The 15988-nt window shown below is 35.7% G+C and overlaps 2 protein-coding genes across 2 annotated transcripts; one reads left to right on the top strand and one right to left on the bottom strand.

Annotated features, from left to right (window-relative positions):
- The first annotated feature begins 1009 nt into the window (after window positions 1-1009).
- LOC132294467 (zinc-finger homeodomain protein 4-like) lies at window positions 1010-3223 on the top strand. The gene has a single exon (XM_059792338.1). The coding sequence runs from the start codon at window positions 1989-1991 to the stop codon at window positions 2934-2936; it is 948 nt and encodes a 315-aa protein (XP_059648321.1). The 5' UTR covers window positions 1010-1988; the 3' UTR covers window positions 2937-3223.
- A 3152-nt stretch (window positions 3224-6375) lies between these two features.
- Window positions 6376-13916, bottom strand: LOC132294466 (protein root UVB sensitive 6-like). The gene is made up of 13 exons (XM_059792337.1): window positions 13358-13916; window positions 12588-12686; window positions 12305-12418; window positions 11015-11086; window positions 10817-10927; window positions 10550-10669; window positions 8639-8740; window positions 8466-8538; window positions 8225-8308; window positions 8068-8132; window positions 7821-7922; window positions 7562-7738; window positions 6376-7031 (listed from the first exon to the last, which is right to left on the bottom strand). Exons 1-13 carry the CDS (start codon window positions 13694-13696, stop codon window positions 6966-6968), a joined length of 1524 nt encoding a protein of 507 aa, XP_059648320.1. The 5' UTR covers window positions 13697-13916; the 3' UTR covers window positions 6376-6965.
- Between the last annotated feature and the right edge of the window lie 2072 nt (window positions 13917-15988).

Below are 15988 nucleotides of genomic sequence, written 5' to 3'. Positions count from 1 at the left end.
AACAAAATTGAATATAGTACTCCATACAGTAAAAATATAACTTCATGATGTATTAAATAGATATCACTTGTCAATTGTCGAACTTAAAATCAAGATTTAAGCATGATGTATAAAAGGTTATATATAGCTCCATAACTAAAATCCTGTGCAATGTTAAAACCTAAATGTCTTCACCAAGTTTTATTTTTTTATTTTTTGGTGGTAAGGATTTATTAATTTTTATAATAAAGTAATGTAATGAACGGGAAACTCGCACACTGAACGAATCATTTTAACACAAAAGGGTCATTGTCAGGAACGGAACCAATGAAGGGCCGGGACCCCTGGCCTTGCCCCACCCTCTATAATATAGTGTTAATTTTTTTAAAAAAAAATTCATATATATAAAAAAAATTATACAGTGCCCCCTATATATATATATATGTGTGTGTGAAAAAAATTATACAGTGCCCCCTATATATATATATATATATATTTTGTACGGTGTCCCCTACCTTGAAATCATGATTTCGTCCCTGGTCATTGTTCGTGTTACTTATAAATATATAGTAACAGACTACTTTCATTTTATAGAGGAAGCAATTTTGCAAATTATTTATAAAAAAAAAAAAAAAAATGAGTTTGTACTTAATTTTTCTTTGGTCTTAGTTTGTGTCAAGAAATTAAAAACCAGTTGAGGTGCTTTCTAAGAGCACAAAGTGAGAACCAATAACTATGCTTTCTTTTAATATGTGGCAGTATGTATATATATATATATATAATTACATACAAATGTGTGATGGTGAGTGGTGACCAAAGTTCTAATTATAGGCCAAGAAAGTTCACATTAATCACAAACCTTTGAAGTTCTAAGACAAGTTAATCATAGACTAAAATATATTCTGCAATATATATATATATATATATATATATATTCAAGGCCATTTCTTTTCAAGAATTCCTTCTTTCTCCTTTGTCCTCTCCACTCTCTGACACACACACACACACACACACACACACACACTGCTCTCCATATATGGCGTAAACTTGATGCCTAATAGTGCAAGCAAAGCAAGAACCCCACCTTTTTTTATCACCTTCTCTAAAACTCTCTGTATCATATAATCTGTATTTCTGTTTTTAAAAAAATAATCTGCTTTTTTTTTTTTTCTCTCTCCTCTCTCTCTCTGCCTTTTTGGTCCTCACTACTGCTATAAGCTCATATTTAGTGCTTCACTAGCTACCAAACCTCCATTGTCTCTCTCTCTCTCACCCCATTCCTTTCCCTTCTCTTATTCTTTCATCACCCACTTGCTACACTTAACTTAATTCAAAACCTCTCTTCTCTCTCTCTCTCTCCATTATCTTTGCCAAACACTGTCTTCTCTTACAGTTTTGTCTTTTGCTATCAAAGGTGTTTTAAGCTCAAGATTTTCAGAGAGATCAGATAATGTGAGTATCTCTTACAACACAACACAACACTGAAGAAGAAACATTTTTTTTTCCATCTTCATCTATCATTGTCTTTTTCAGGGGACTGTTTCTGATTCTTGACTCCCCTCTCTCTCTCTCTTCAACTTTTAGAGAGAGAAAGAGAGATCTATTTGGTCATATTGGTTCTTTCTTTGCTTTTGTTTTCTTCCCTCAAGAGTTGTGAGATAGTGAAATGAAAATGTTTCAAGTTTAGGTTGCTGTAGGGCTGGTCTTTGTCTTTTACAGTTCAACATAGCCCAAAAAAAAGGGACCAAAGCTTGTGTTTTTAGTTAATTAATCTATTAATTATGAGTGCTCACTTTGGGTATCCAACAATGTATGGATCAATCCATAAGCTCTAGTTCTATAGTTTGTTGCTTCCAGAAAAGTAGACAAAGTGTTGTGAAAACTAGCCTAATTTAATCATTTAGGCCTCTAATTATCTTCTTTTGGTCTCCAACCAAACAACACAAATAGAGAGAGGGTGTGTGTGTGAGAGAGATAGAGAGAGAGAAAGGGGGGTTGGGAAACAAGAAATGGAACTTTCAAGTGAAGAAGGGGTGATGCCAATACCAATTAACAGTTCATATGGTGGGGGACATGGACATGGTCATGGCCTAGGGCATGGGCACATGATCCATCATGATCCTGCACCCCACAATCACATTATTCCATCCTCAGCACCACCACCACCACCACCACAATTGCTCTCCAATATTGCTGCTCCCCCCATGCCCACAACCTTGGAGGACCATATGCCCTACAACAACAACAACAACAACAACAACAACAATAACAACAACAAGAAACTGCAGGCGGTGAGGTACAGGGAGTGTCTCAAGAATCATGCAGCTGCAATGGGTGGGAATGCCACAGATGGTTGTGGGGAGTTCATGCCCTCTGGACAAGAGGGTACCCTAGAAGCCCTAATCTGCTCAGCCTGCAACTGCCACAGAAACTTCCACAGAAAGGAGACAGGAGGAGGTCATGAGCTGCCCAACTCCTCCTCCTGTGACTACTACCACAGCCCACATCCCAGCAGGATCAATGTTGGGAGGAAAGTCATTCTGGGACACCACCACAAGAACATGTTGGGAGGCCCAGAGGCTCTAGGGTACCCTACAGGACTCCTCATCCCTTCTAGAGGAGCAGTTCCACACCACCACCATTCCTTAGTGTCCTACAACATTGGGGGGTCCCTGCCCTCAGAGTCTGATGAGCGGGATGATGGTGGAGTTGTGACTAGGCCTTACCAGCTGGTGAAGAAGAGGTTCAGGACAAAGTTTTCTCAGGAACAGAAGGACAAAATGCTCAACTTTGCAGAGAAAGTTGGGTGGAAGATTCAGAAGCAAGAGGAAGCTGTGGTTCAACAGTTCTGCCAAGAAATTGGTGTCAAAAGAAGAGTCCTCAAGGTCTGGATGCACAACAACAAGCACAATCTAGCCAAGAAGATCACTCCCACCAATGATCAAGATCAAATTTAGAAATTATTATTATTATTGTTGTTGTTGTTCTTTCTCTTTTATTTTATTTATATTTTTTTTAACTATTTTAATTTGTCTGAGTCTGTTCTTGGAGTTATTTTCTTAATAATAGTGGTGATGTAATGTAGTTAAGGGAAAATTGAGTTTGGTATGATTTGTGGGTGATATATGATGTTTCTTGTCCAATCCTTTTTAGGTAGAAATGGGTTGACATACACTATGAAGATCTCCTGTGTATGAATATTCTAATATATGGAAGAGCTTCTTGAATCTTAATTTTAGTCAAATCATTCTTTTTTTTTTTTCTGTTTTTTTTTTTTTGAACATAGAACACAATATTAGTATATCCCTTCTAATCAAATAATTACTGTTGGGTGTGAGAGTATTTTTTTTTTCTCCTTTTTAATCTAGACAATTAAATAGATCTACACAAACTTTCAACCTTCCAGCCACTTTACTTATTTTTTATTCGTAAGGGACTTTGAATCCTTAACTATCCTTTTTAAAAGATATTTAAACTTTAGTAATCGATATGAGAGCAAATTAACTTTTGAATGTATTCTTCTTCTCTTTTTTTTTTAAATAAAAAACATTGATTTAATCTACTTACTTGACTCATTGAAGTAATTTTTAAAACATTGATTTTTTTTTTTTTTTGAACATAGAACACAATATTAGTATGTCCCTTCTAATCAAACAATTACTGTTGGATGTGAGAGTATTTCTTTTCTTTTCTTTCTCCTTTTTAATTTAGACAATTAAATCGATCTACAAAAACTATCTGCCTTCCGACCACTTTACTTATTTTTATTCGTAAGGAATTTTGAATCTTTGACCATCCTTTTAAAAGATATCTCAACTTTAGTAATCGATACGAGAACAAATTCACTTTTGAATTTATTCTTCTTCTTTTTCTTTTTTTAATAAAAAACATTGATTTAATCTACTTACTTGACAAATTGAAGTAATTTAAAGACTTCCAAAATGCTAATAAAACACTACTAAGAAAAAGCTTTCCTTGAATTTTGGATCTCATTCTCAGCAAGGAATGGCCTCACACTGCTGTTGAAATGACAAAGTCTTTTGTCCCTACTGATGTTAACAGTATCCCTGTTGGTTAGGTGTGGTTCCTCTTCTTTCTTATAAAATTTATGTCTTCTCAATATTTTTTATTAATTAAAAAAAAAAAAAAACTAAACTTTGCTCAATCAGGCTTGGGCTCTTCTATATTTAACAATTTTATCACTAAATAATAATAGTATATTTTTTTTTTGAAAACATCAATCCGTGATTACGTGATAAAATAGAAACATTAAATTCATGTAGCGAACCCAAATAACCAAAACATAAAAAATCTTGGTTTGTTATTTTTGTTGTACCCCTGGTTATGAATAGTGATTTTCAGTTGATGATGATCTCGAATCAGTTTTTTTTCTTTTGTTGACCTTTATATTAGTCTGACTAAACAATTTTTTTCAAGAAAGAGAAGTTCACTTTAAGAAAGAAAAAGGTATGGAAGTGTACATGCAAAACTTTAATTTAAACCCAACATTATGTGATTCTCAAAATTTGTAAAGATGTACATATATATATATATATATACACACACACATATATATTTGTCAAACCATGAAAGTGCTATCATTTTATATGTATGTGTTTACATATATAGTCACTATTAAAAGAGCCTGTTTGTCCCCAGTGGGAACACAAAAGAGAAGGGGCAGATTTTAGTGTAATTATCAATAAACAGTCACACAAATAATAATAATCTGTTCCATCATCACACATGTTTCACTTTAAAAAGGTGGCTTAGCACAGCTCCATCAGGCTTAGAACTGTTTGTATTACTTTCACATGCATCTTAAATGTCTTCAATTTATGACACACATCAACCTAAAGTTGACCACAATAATAAGTTCCTACTCGAAAGAAAGAAAGAAAAGGACATTAAAACAACATCAATGATGTTTGCTAAATTGTGTGACATTTTATGCTTCTATCAATGTAACATACCTATCCTGGGCCTCGTCGACATAAATTAGTTGTCTCTCTCTCTCTCTCTCTCTCTCTCTCACACACACACACACACACACCCCTCACATAATCAAGCAGTGTAGCAATTCTTCATAGCCAAATTATGTTGAGAAAACAAGCAGTGCAGCAATTCTTCAGTGAACCCGGATCCACTCCTGTGTAGGAGATCTTGCGCCACTCATCGTGTGAAACAAGGATGTAAAATAATTGTTGCAATAGCAATATAAGTTGTTGCGTTAGCAATGTAAAAGCACAGGACAGACAAAGGAAAAAAAAAAGACACAGGAGAGGATCCGGATTAATTCTTCAGTATAGCCTAGGGCAGCTATGATATAATGTTTTTAGCATCCTGTTGCTGTGAAAACATAGGTGAAACCGGCACAAACTGCCAATGTATGTTAGGTTAGTACATCTGCTGAGACCAATTTGTATTACTGTAGTGTTCGAGGATAGTCCCTACCACTCTTCACATCAATCTCTCTCTCTCTCTCTCTCTCTCTGTTTGAATCTGAACTCAAAAGACTTTGTTTTAAAGTACCATTTTACCTTCAGGAAAATATATATATATATATATATATATATATAACAACCTGAGGTCGATCCAAGCCCAAACACTAATTTCTCAGCTCAACTAGCCAAATACAGCCAGTGTAGCAATTTTTCCCAAGCAAGCAAGTATTTAGCTATGCTACAATTTTCACCTGGTTCTAGAAAATTGTAGTCTCACTTTTCACCACTGCAAATTTTCAATGCGGGAGTATTGGTATCTTAGGGGGTAATTTGCCTTTCATTTAAGAGGCCTCTAAAATTCAGAACCATGAACTTCTGAGCCAAATTTAATATGTTAAAGAGGACAAATTGAACAGAGCTATGCTGGGCACTTAAATGACATATATGCCCACATGAAGATCAGATCGATTCGGTGAAGGGTGTGTGCTAGTAGGGTCATTCACATCTACAACTCCACAGCTGTATCAATGGACTACAAAAGGGGGACCACCACATGGGAGGCAGAGAGACTCCCTTAAAAGGACAGGCATGCTGTTACTCCAAAAAATCAAGTTGGGACCTATTTGCTAGAAATCATGATTGAAGAGGGAATTGGTTAATAGCAATAGTTTCTCTATAGTACAGCTTATAACTACAAGTCTCATGTAATTACCAAGAAAAAAGGGAGTCAACAACCAACATTTACTTCACCATCTATGTGTATTTTACTAAAAATCAAACAACCATCTATCTCTATAATTAGCATAATGATTGTACGGTTAGACACCGAGATAGATAGGAAATAGGATAAGGCTTTGTTAAGTATCCTACGCTTAAGACGATCCAAGACAATGAAATGACAGGAGTAATGTGTAACGCGTGTCCGTAATCAGAAACCAAATGGGCAGGAACAAGCATGAAATTTTGGTTCTTCGTTATATTAAATTACTCAAACATGGCTCTCAAGTTCCATCAGGAGAAATGAGTACCTCAGATTTTCTTCATGTATCTATGCTCTAAAACAGCTTACTGCAATTTTTCAATGTCCCTGTGCAATAAAAGATACATAAAGAAATCATTACCCCTACCAATATTCCCAGGTCGTCTATATATATATATGCTGACAAACCAAGCAGCCCCAAGAAAATTATGAAGGAAAAACAAAACCAATATAAACAAGAAAACAAAAATGAACTCTTTGTTCCAGAGTTTACTGTTACGCTTCACAGCTCTATGATAACTGCACTTTCCCCTTAGCTGAGCCAAAGCGTCATGCAGTCCTCTACATCAGATCACGTAGAGGCTAAGAGCATTAGTTTCTCAAGCAGAGAACCGATGGCAATCATAGTTCCATCACTTCATTGGTGCAATGCAAACCCTCCCTGTTACGTGCATGCTTTTGTGATCTTATCCATTAAATGTTCGAAGAATCAAAAGCAAGCTGAACGGCAGGCAAACCAGGCCCAAGTTTGTGTAGAAATGGTTGAGTGCAATCATATCATCTCAACTAACCAATTCACATAGACGAGCATGGCCAGGATTAAGAAGTGATTCAGACATCATCCATCCCTGCAAAAAATCCATACCAATTGAATGTTTGTTAAGAACAGAATAATCACTACAGATATATTGCAGTTAAGTGGCATTAGGCATTCCACTGGTGACTGTTCGATCTTACTTGAAAAGAAAAGAAAATAATATGAAAAAAATAGCACACTGATATACCCAACCATAAAAAAATTTGAGAAATATGCTTACAAACACAACTGCCTTAGTTACACAGTTCTTTTTAGAAGGAAAATTTACCATGCTTTTCAAGAAAGTGCTTCGACTATGATGTCCACACAAATTGAACAACAAATAGGTTTCATGATCAATGAGCCAATTGCACTTTGCACTTAAATGGTTAAAATACCCTTTGGTTTTCCTTACAAGCACACCAATACAATTCTAAGTTGAAAATAGTTAATTTCTCTTTTACTAGTGTGCACGCTGGTACAATTTACCCTGTCTAGAATATTTCTTCTCAGCTTTTTCATTATGTACAATTCTGAGTTGAAAATAACTAGTATGTACTTGTGAATAATTAAAACCCCTACCTTTTCTATGGCTTTGCTCTTGAATGGCCTATATAAAGCTGAGACCAGTTTATAAGATTCTGCAATACGAGCCTCAAGATTGACAAAGGTGGGCTTGAAAACTGAATGACTATCTTCTCGATACTTTCCTGACTGATGCTCATTCGATGAACGAATTATATGCAGGAGAACGTGGGCCTGTCGCACAATGTAAATTTAGCATAAACCAAAACTACAATATATTACTGGTGATATAACACAAAGAAATCAGAGGTCTCACATGAAAAGCTGCTTTCAATATGTCATCTGATTTTGCTTGATCCTTGAACAGAGCATATATATTTCCCTTAGATGGGTTATATGTCACTATATATCTCTCTTTCTGTATTCAAGATACGTATGTGAGGAAGAAGGGAGAACTAGTTGTGTGTGGGTGGGGGCAGGGTGGATGTGTGTGTGTCTCAGAGAGAGAGCAAGACACAGATTTCACATGTTATAACCATCTCCACTTAAAAACGGAGGCATACCTCAAAGACAGGCTGTACTGCAAGATACGAATTTGGGTCTTGGAATGCATCTTTAAATCTTGATCCTGTCAAACATTTACAATTAAAGAATGTAGAAACACTGTCAAATACATGAAAGTCGGGGAGGGGGAGGGGGGAAGGGTGGGGGGGCGCGCACCAAGAACAATAGGCCTGTGTTTTGACCATGGAAAACTGAATATATTTTCCATCATATTTCCCTCCTGCAAAGTCGGAACTCGACCTGAAAATGAATATACAGCAAAATCACGCCACCAATATCAGAAAAAGGACTTTCTTTTGTTTGTATATGAGACTTTACAAATCATGAGAATATCACCCAGTAAAATCATCTGCAATGGCTAAAAAAATTGCACAATAAGGTGAAGCATTCATCTAACCTGTCGTAAGAAAGGACTCTACTGCCACTGTGAATCTTGCCCTATTCAATGTATGCAACACAATAGATTTTACCTGGCAAAACACATTGATGATATAAGCAAACCATCAACAAAGAGAACTAACACTTTAAAATATAGAAACAAAAATAATTGTGTATAATACACTATCAAACCTCTTGGTAAGAGCTGAGAACATATCCACATGAGAGGAGGGCAAATGTGTTGACTAAAGAAGGATTTCTTTTTGCCATTATGATGCTCAATCCAGTTCCCAGCTTCGCATGAAAAGAAGTTTGCTGGAATTAGCTTGAACTGAAATGCATACTATGCATAAATATGTTATCATGGGGACTAGACCAATACAATACACATATGTGATGCATACCCAATTCTCAGCTCACTGATATGACCCTGAAGTCCCAAAGACAAAATATAAAATTGTAACGAACTTTCTTATCGTTTCTTTTTCTCCTTGGATGGATATTGTTGTAAAATATTTTACTGCATAGTGCAGAGGCTTAAAACTCAAATTTTGGCTCAGTTGACATTCTCTCTGTTCTTGTTGACCCTGCCATTCTCATTCTCCAGATTGTCTCCCTTCGGAGATCCCTTTCTTCTTTTATGATAATGATGATTTTTGTGCTTCTTAATAAAGGAAAGAAAAAATGGGAAACAAACTCTGTCTTTACTGTTCTATCGCCTTATTTTGGAGATCTGTTCACTCACCTGAGTGAGGAAAATTAGAAACACTCCGAAACACCCAAATTATTACATAAGACCAGGGCATCTCCCTGCCTAAAATTTCACAAAGACCATAATGTTCGATTTCCAAATATGAAACTCCCACGAAACCCCTATGGTGGGTTCCAGAAAACTCAATAGAATAATAGTTCATCATATTATAGAAAGGTGATACACCTAAACCAAACCCATCCCTCTAATTTTTTCCTTATTTCCCTTTAATTATCTTTTTATCGCATTCATAAACTCATTCTTCACCCTGAAATTGTAATACTATCCTCCTAATGCATAACCTACTTTAGGCAACCTTTCTGATCAAATAGCATCTTACTTCATGTTTAAAGTGATGTTCCCAATATTCAGTCCAATAAATTTGCAGTCAAGTCCATACCAAGCAAATAAGAATGATGCATACACACAAAAAGTATCCGTTATACCTAACAATAATAGGGCTACATTAAGTAAACTCCTTTTCCGATGCCGAAAAACAAATTACAAAATTTGAATTTCATAGATTATCCCTTCTGAAACCTTTTCAAATTAACAATGTAAATATTCAAATTGTGGATAATTTAGTGAGAAAATTCAGAGGGGGACACGCATGGCCCTTAAAAATTGAGATCTCCGAAGGGAAACTTATTTTAGAACAGAAGAATTATGAGTATGAAATTAATCCAGGCTAACAAGAACTTAGTGCACAGACAAACTAAATAATAGTAATTATAGTATATTAAATTAGGGCCAAGATAATTATCATAAATGAGCAAGGGTTGACCCATTGGTGCCTCCAAAAGTGGAAGATGGAGAGTTCGAGTCTGCATAGGGGTAAAGTGGATTTGTGTTATTTGCCAAGATAATATATATAGAGAGAGAGAGATGAGAAATAATTTAGTTTCAAGAGACCAATAAGTTCGACTCATAAAATCTATAAATTATACAAACACGTCAAGGTCAAGTTGCACAGATTGAAAACTTACAGGGAAAAAAAATGATCAGATTGAAATAAACTAGTGAACCAACCCCATGATTTCAGTTTGGCATGCTAATAAGTCTATATTACAAAGTGTATAAGATAAATCAAAGTCATTCTATTAAATTCTGTAAACCAAGAAATTGGCAAAATCAGAAGGCTAACTCTCAAATAAAAGAGACATATGGAGAGAGGGAAAAAATATCGCAATTTGCCCATTCTATTTTAGCCTTTCATGTCCATGTAAGACACACTAACACATTGATGCGAAACAGAAAGCACAATATTCTTGCCACAATCCATTGTTTGAAGGTTATTGGTGCCACTGCAAAATAAGATTTTGGAAATTGTAGGATAGATTGGATAAGCATACCAAATCTGCAATATTGCCAACGCATTCTCCTTTAGCAGTAACATCGCCAATGTTTTCTCCTTTAGCGAAAGCTTTGTATATTGGAGTACGAGTAGATGTTGATGTGACTGCACCAACATTCTACAAGTAAATGTAGAAGAATCAAAAGCAATAGAGCTAACTCAACCACATAATACTGAGGCAGAAAAAATAAATAAATAAATAACCCACACCCACACCCACAATACTGTAATACGGGAGAAAAAGAAGAGGAAAAGAAATTCAAACCTTAGCAACATTGGCAGCACAAGCTAAAGGCAGAAAAAGGTGTGGCACTGCTGCAGTTGCCAATTCTACCCCAGCACCCAGCTCCATCAGAATATCCCCCGCAAACCGAAGCTAAAATGCATCACAGGTATCAGGAATCAAGACTATGTCCAGAGAAAATTTTCACAAAACTATATATATATTTGATACTAATTTTACCTGTTTCAGATCATAATCGAATTTCCTCCCTTGCCGAGAAAAAAGCATTTTCCCAACCCGGCCTGCACCATCCTACACATAGATCATATAATTTGCTTCCATTCATGGAATACTAAATCTCCAGTAATATCTCTAATACACTAGATGGGAGCTCTAAAGACAAGAGTGGTAAAGCCAGATGGAGCAAAGAGTATGATATGGCAGTAAAGAACATAATTGATTTAGCAGTAAATTCGCTAAAGAACTCGATGTATTAACCTTTTGTAGGTTAATGCCAAAATCACATAATCACCAGTAGATCAAAGCTGTGTTTCAATTTTTCTAAACACTCCAACTTTGCTTGGGCTTTCCCTGGTTCATTTGAAGTTCTGCTTTCAGCCTTATCAAATAGTTGCTTTGGAATATGTCGCCAAGTGCTACCTTGTGCCGGATTTGGCAGAAAGAAAATGCTAACTCTATATGTTTCATGTTTGTGGGGTGGAAGAGAGATTAAAGAACAGCTCGTCTCGTCAAGCTCCCCTCTTCATTTCCATTCATATGTTCTAAAAAGAGGAAAGCTTATACTGGTACCTTCATATAGGCAACAGGCAACAGGGAAGAGGATGAAGAGGTGTTCAAGCTCAAACCTTAGCATTAGTTTTATTACCAATATGCCTTGCTGTTTATAGTTAGGGATCTATTTTGATTACTTAACAGTTAATACTCTTTCCAGTTTCACTTTTTGCTTTAAGCACTCATGGCACTTCTTTGTGGCTGCTAGGATTCTTAACCTAAAACCAAATTCCATTTTTTATAAAATCTCATCACTACAAGAAAAAATAAGCATCCTCCATCTTCACACAATTAAATTAATCTGGAAAACAACTACCAAAAATTTGACTTACAAATATTTCCAAGTTAAATAGGAAAAATAGACAATCTAAAAGGAGTAACCGTCATAAAACCTAAATTTCTAATTATGAACTCTTTTATATAGATTATCTAACCAAAAAGAGTCAAACATTCAAAGATAAAGTACAGGATATCATGGAAATGCCAAAAACGAATATAATAGTGGCTTGACTACCTTGTAGTTCCATGTTAAGGCATATAATTCTATCAAGCAATATCAACACCCTGCCAGTATAATAATTCTACAAAGGCGATGTTACTCTGTAAATTTAGCAACTTCATTCAGAGACACCAATCCCATCTTGCGATCAAGAAATACAAAAAACTATCACTAACAATCAATCACTTGTTTTAAGTAAGGATAGTCGCTCAGTCAAACTACGCACGCATGGCAAATACCTTAAGAATCCAGTTGACGGCTACAGCACCTTGAGTTGCTGTGTTTCTGGATACTCCAACTGAACTCAACAGCGTTTGTGTTGTGAAAACACCCATAGCTCCACCGAAGAAGTGCTATGATAAAGATGTAATCAAAATTATAGCAATTAACGGCACAAAGACAACAAAGAAATACAAACATATATTACATTATCACATTAAATTACAATATAATTATTCACAGTGAGTAGTTTTAAATCACTTAATAAACAACAGTGTTGGCAATGTAGTTCTAGAAAAATACCTTTAGAGCCCTCCATGTCATGTATGGCACGTATGAAGGGCTAACACTATCAGGGAAACCTTCTGGCACTACATAGGATCTTATAAATGACATCAACTCCTGCACCACAGATTCATTACAAACAACAGTGCAATTTCAAAAGCTCAGTATAATAACAAATTAACAATACTTTAGTTATAGGTATGTGTATGCATTTATATACATATAGTGAGGCAATCAAGAGGTCTAATTCATGACAAGAGAAGAGTTCTAAAACTGTTATGAAATTCGTGAATGGAAAGACAATATCAAAGCAATTTTTTTATGACTTTCTCAATAAGAGCTCATGGCTTGTCACTAGACAAACCTCTTGATAGCATTTTCTGTGTGTCTTTCTCTATCAACGTGCTTTGTGAAAATGTGTCCATCTGAAAACAATTAACTTAAAATACACTGAATAATAAACTTTTCTTTTTCTTTTCTCAAATATTTCAACTATTGTAATTGTTGTTGTTTTCAATATGATAAAGTGACATAATAATAGGAAATGGAACTCAAAAATAGGTTATTGGGGATGTTTAGCAATTGTGAACTAAAATCAATGTAAATAATATAATGCAACATTACAAGCACAAATGAACAATCAATTACTTCGAAACATATTAGGCATAAAGTAAAACAAGTGTATAACCTATCTATATTCAAGCAGTTGGTAAAACACATATACTTAAAATCAAATATAAGAATATATATTATAGATATATGCAATATAGAAAGGTGAACAAACTGACATCAACGGGAGCCTGGGGTGTCTGTAAACTGACAGCACGGATCGATCCCTTCTTGAATTGCATAGAACCGCCGGTCTCAGCAAAGTATTTCCAGCGGCGACCATCGAGCTCTTCGCAGCAAATCAATCTCAAGCTCGAATCAACAAATTGTTCATCAAGCAGTCCCGAGCTCGCCTCACGCCTCAATCCACCACTCTCCGCCGCTACCGTCGACGGCGGAGGCGAGGACGCGAGGTTGGCGCTGATCCGGAGAGTCTCGCGTACGAGAAGGCGAGCATCTTGAGAGGTATTGGCGGTGAGGGTTTGAGAGGCCGAGTTTGAAGATTGTTTGATTTTCATTGTAGAGATTGGAGGAGAGAGAGTATGAGATTTGTGAATTGTTGGGGCAATGAGATAGAGAAGGTGGTGGTGGTGGGGGGTTATTGGGGGAGTGAAGGCTTGGGTGTTGAAGGCGGAGGAGAGAGAGGCGTGTTTACACGCCGTGGCAAGGAACAGAAAGGCCGACAGGCAGGTTGCCAACAAGTGGCAACGGAGCTAAAAAGGTTTGAGAGAGAGAAAGAGAGTTTACTTTACAGCCGCTCTCTCTAACGAGGAGAGAGAGAAGGGAGGACACGTGGATCTGACGTGGTGACATGAAGTTTGTACGAGATATTTAGATGGAATATGTGAGGTTCAGAAAATAATAAATTTTTTTGAGAAATTTTTTTGTTTTTTTTTTGGAATTTCAATTTTACTAGTAAAATATTTGGCTTTCAATTAAAACCCATTGTCCTCCGTTAATCCGTATGAATGGACTAGGCCGTTTGAATTAGCTCTTTAATTTTATTTTTGTTTATGTCATTTCCTCTAGTATAGCTTTTAAATTTTTTTTTTATAATCTCATTTTATATTATTTTTGCACATTATGCGGGGATACACTTAGGCTCAGTTTGGTAGGGTGGGTTTAAAGGGAAAGTGAAGGGAAGGTGATGGAGGGTTATAAAAAAATTGTGTTTGGGTAAAGTGAGTGGAGGGAAAGGGAAGGAGAGAAAAGGGTTTGGAAGGTTAACTTGTTCCTTGAACAGTGAATTTTTTAACATCCCAAAATTGGGTGGAAATGAAGGGAAAGGGAAGGAAAGGCTTGGTGTGTGATTTCAGATGCCAATTTTGCCCTTGATTAGTTGATGTAGCAGTTGCAGAGAGAGATAGGGACGGCGAACAGCGAACCGGAATTGGAACAGCGGCTATGGAAACTGATATGGGTTTTGATTCTTTGAACAATCTGAAATTGGGTTTTGATTTTTTGAACAATCTGGGTTTTGTAGTAGTTTGTAGTTGCAGAGAGAGAGAAGTTCGGCTTTGTAGTTGCAGAGAGAGAGAGAGAAAGGGGTTCGGTGTTGAGAACGAGAACAGAGATGGATTGAACAATCTGAAATTGGGTTTTGATTTTTTGAACAATCTGAGTTTTGAAGTTTTGATTCTTTGAACAATCTGGGTTTTGATTTTTTGAACAATCTGGGTTTTGTAGTAGTTTGTAGTTGGAGAGAGAGAGAAAAGTTCGGCTTTTGTAGTTTGTAGTTGCAGAGAAAGACAGAGAGAGAAGTTCGGCTTTGTAGTTGCAGAGAGAGAAAGAGAGAGGGGGGTTCGGCGTTGAGAACGAGAACAGAGATAGAACGAATATATACATCTATAGCTATCTCTCTCTCTCTCTATATATATATATATATATATATATTTTTTTTTTTAATATAAAAGGGCATAATAGTAAATTTATAAAAATAATTGTCCTTCATATCATTACCTTTCTTTCCCAAACATGATTATTATCCTTCCCTTTATTTTTCTTCTTTAATCAACCAACACACAATACCAAATTAAAATTATCCTTCCCTTTCATTTCTTTCCCTTTCCTTCATAACTAATGTTATCCTTCCCCTTCAAACCCACCCTACCAAATATAGCCTTAATTTTCTTTCACATTCTCATTAGCGTTGGTCTGCTGTAGTCATTCCACTTCACTCCACTCAACTCAACTCAACTCAACTCAACTCGTCCACCTTAATATTTTGGTACATGAAGGTGGTGTTTTTGTCCTTTTTAGTGTCCAAAACTCTGCCCACACAACATAGCCGGTCTTATGACACATCTTTAAAAATTTAATTTTTGCCTCAATTTTGTGCAACTCGCATCAACTCTCCTAATTTAGTTACATCTTTATTTGTCTCTTCATCATTTTACTTATCATTCCTACTCTTCGAGATATATAAGAGATAAATTGTACATTGTTGTATTGATATATGATACATGAGGTTTATATAAATGTCGAGATATGTGAAGAGTAAAAAACGTAAATCTTATATGATAAACCTAAATATGGTAATGTATTACACAATATAATAATAATATATTTTATAATACATTTTAAAGTAATTTATAAGATACAGAGAAACTTTATGGTAAAACATAAATTACAATATATCAGTTAACTACTCTAATTAATTTAGAAAAATTTACATAAATATATTAAGAAATACACTCCCCTCAAGGAGCATAATATCTATCATGCCCAACAAATGTCATTCCTGAAACTGCCTTAGAATCAGACCAATATCGTCATTTGATACGTTTGAAAATCACACTAGTCATCTTCTG

This window comes from Cornus florida, unplaced genomic scaffold (genome assembly GCF_030987335.1).
Source record: "Cornus florida cultivar Cherokee Brave unplaced genomic scaffold, ASM3098733v1 CherokeeBrave_3.0.0_Hap2_Chr02, whole genome shotgun sequence".
NCBI lineage: Eukaryota > Viridiplantae > Streptophyta > Magnoliopsida > Cornales > Cornaceae > Cornus > Cornus florida.
The sequence above is the reverse complement of the archived record's forward strand: the minus strand, read 5'-3'. Positions and strand labels throughout refer to the sequence as shown.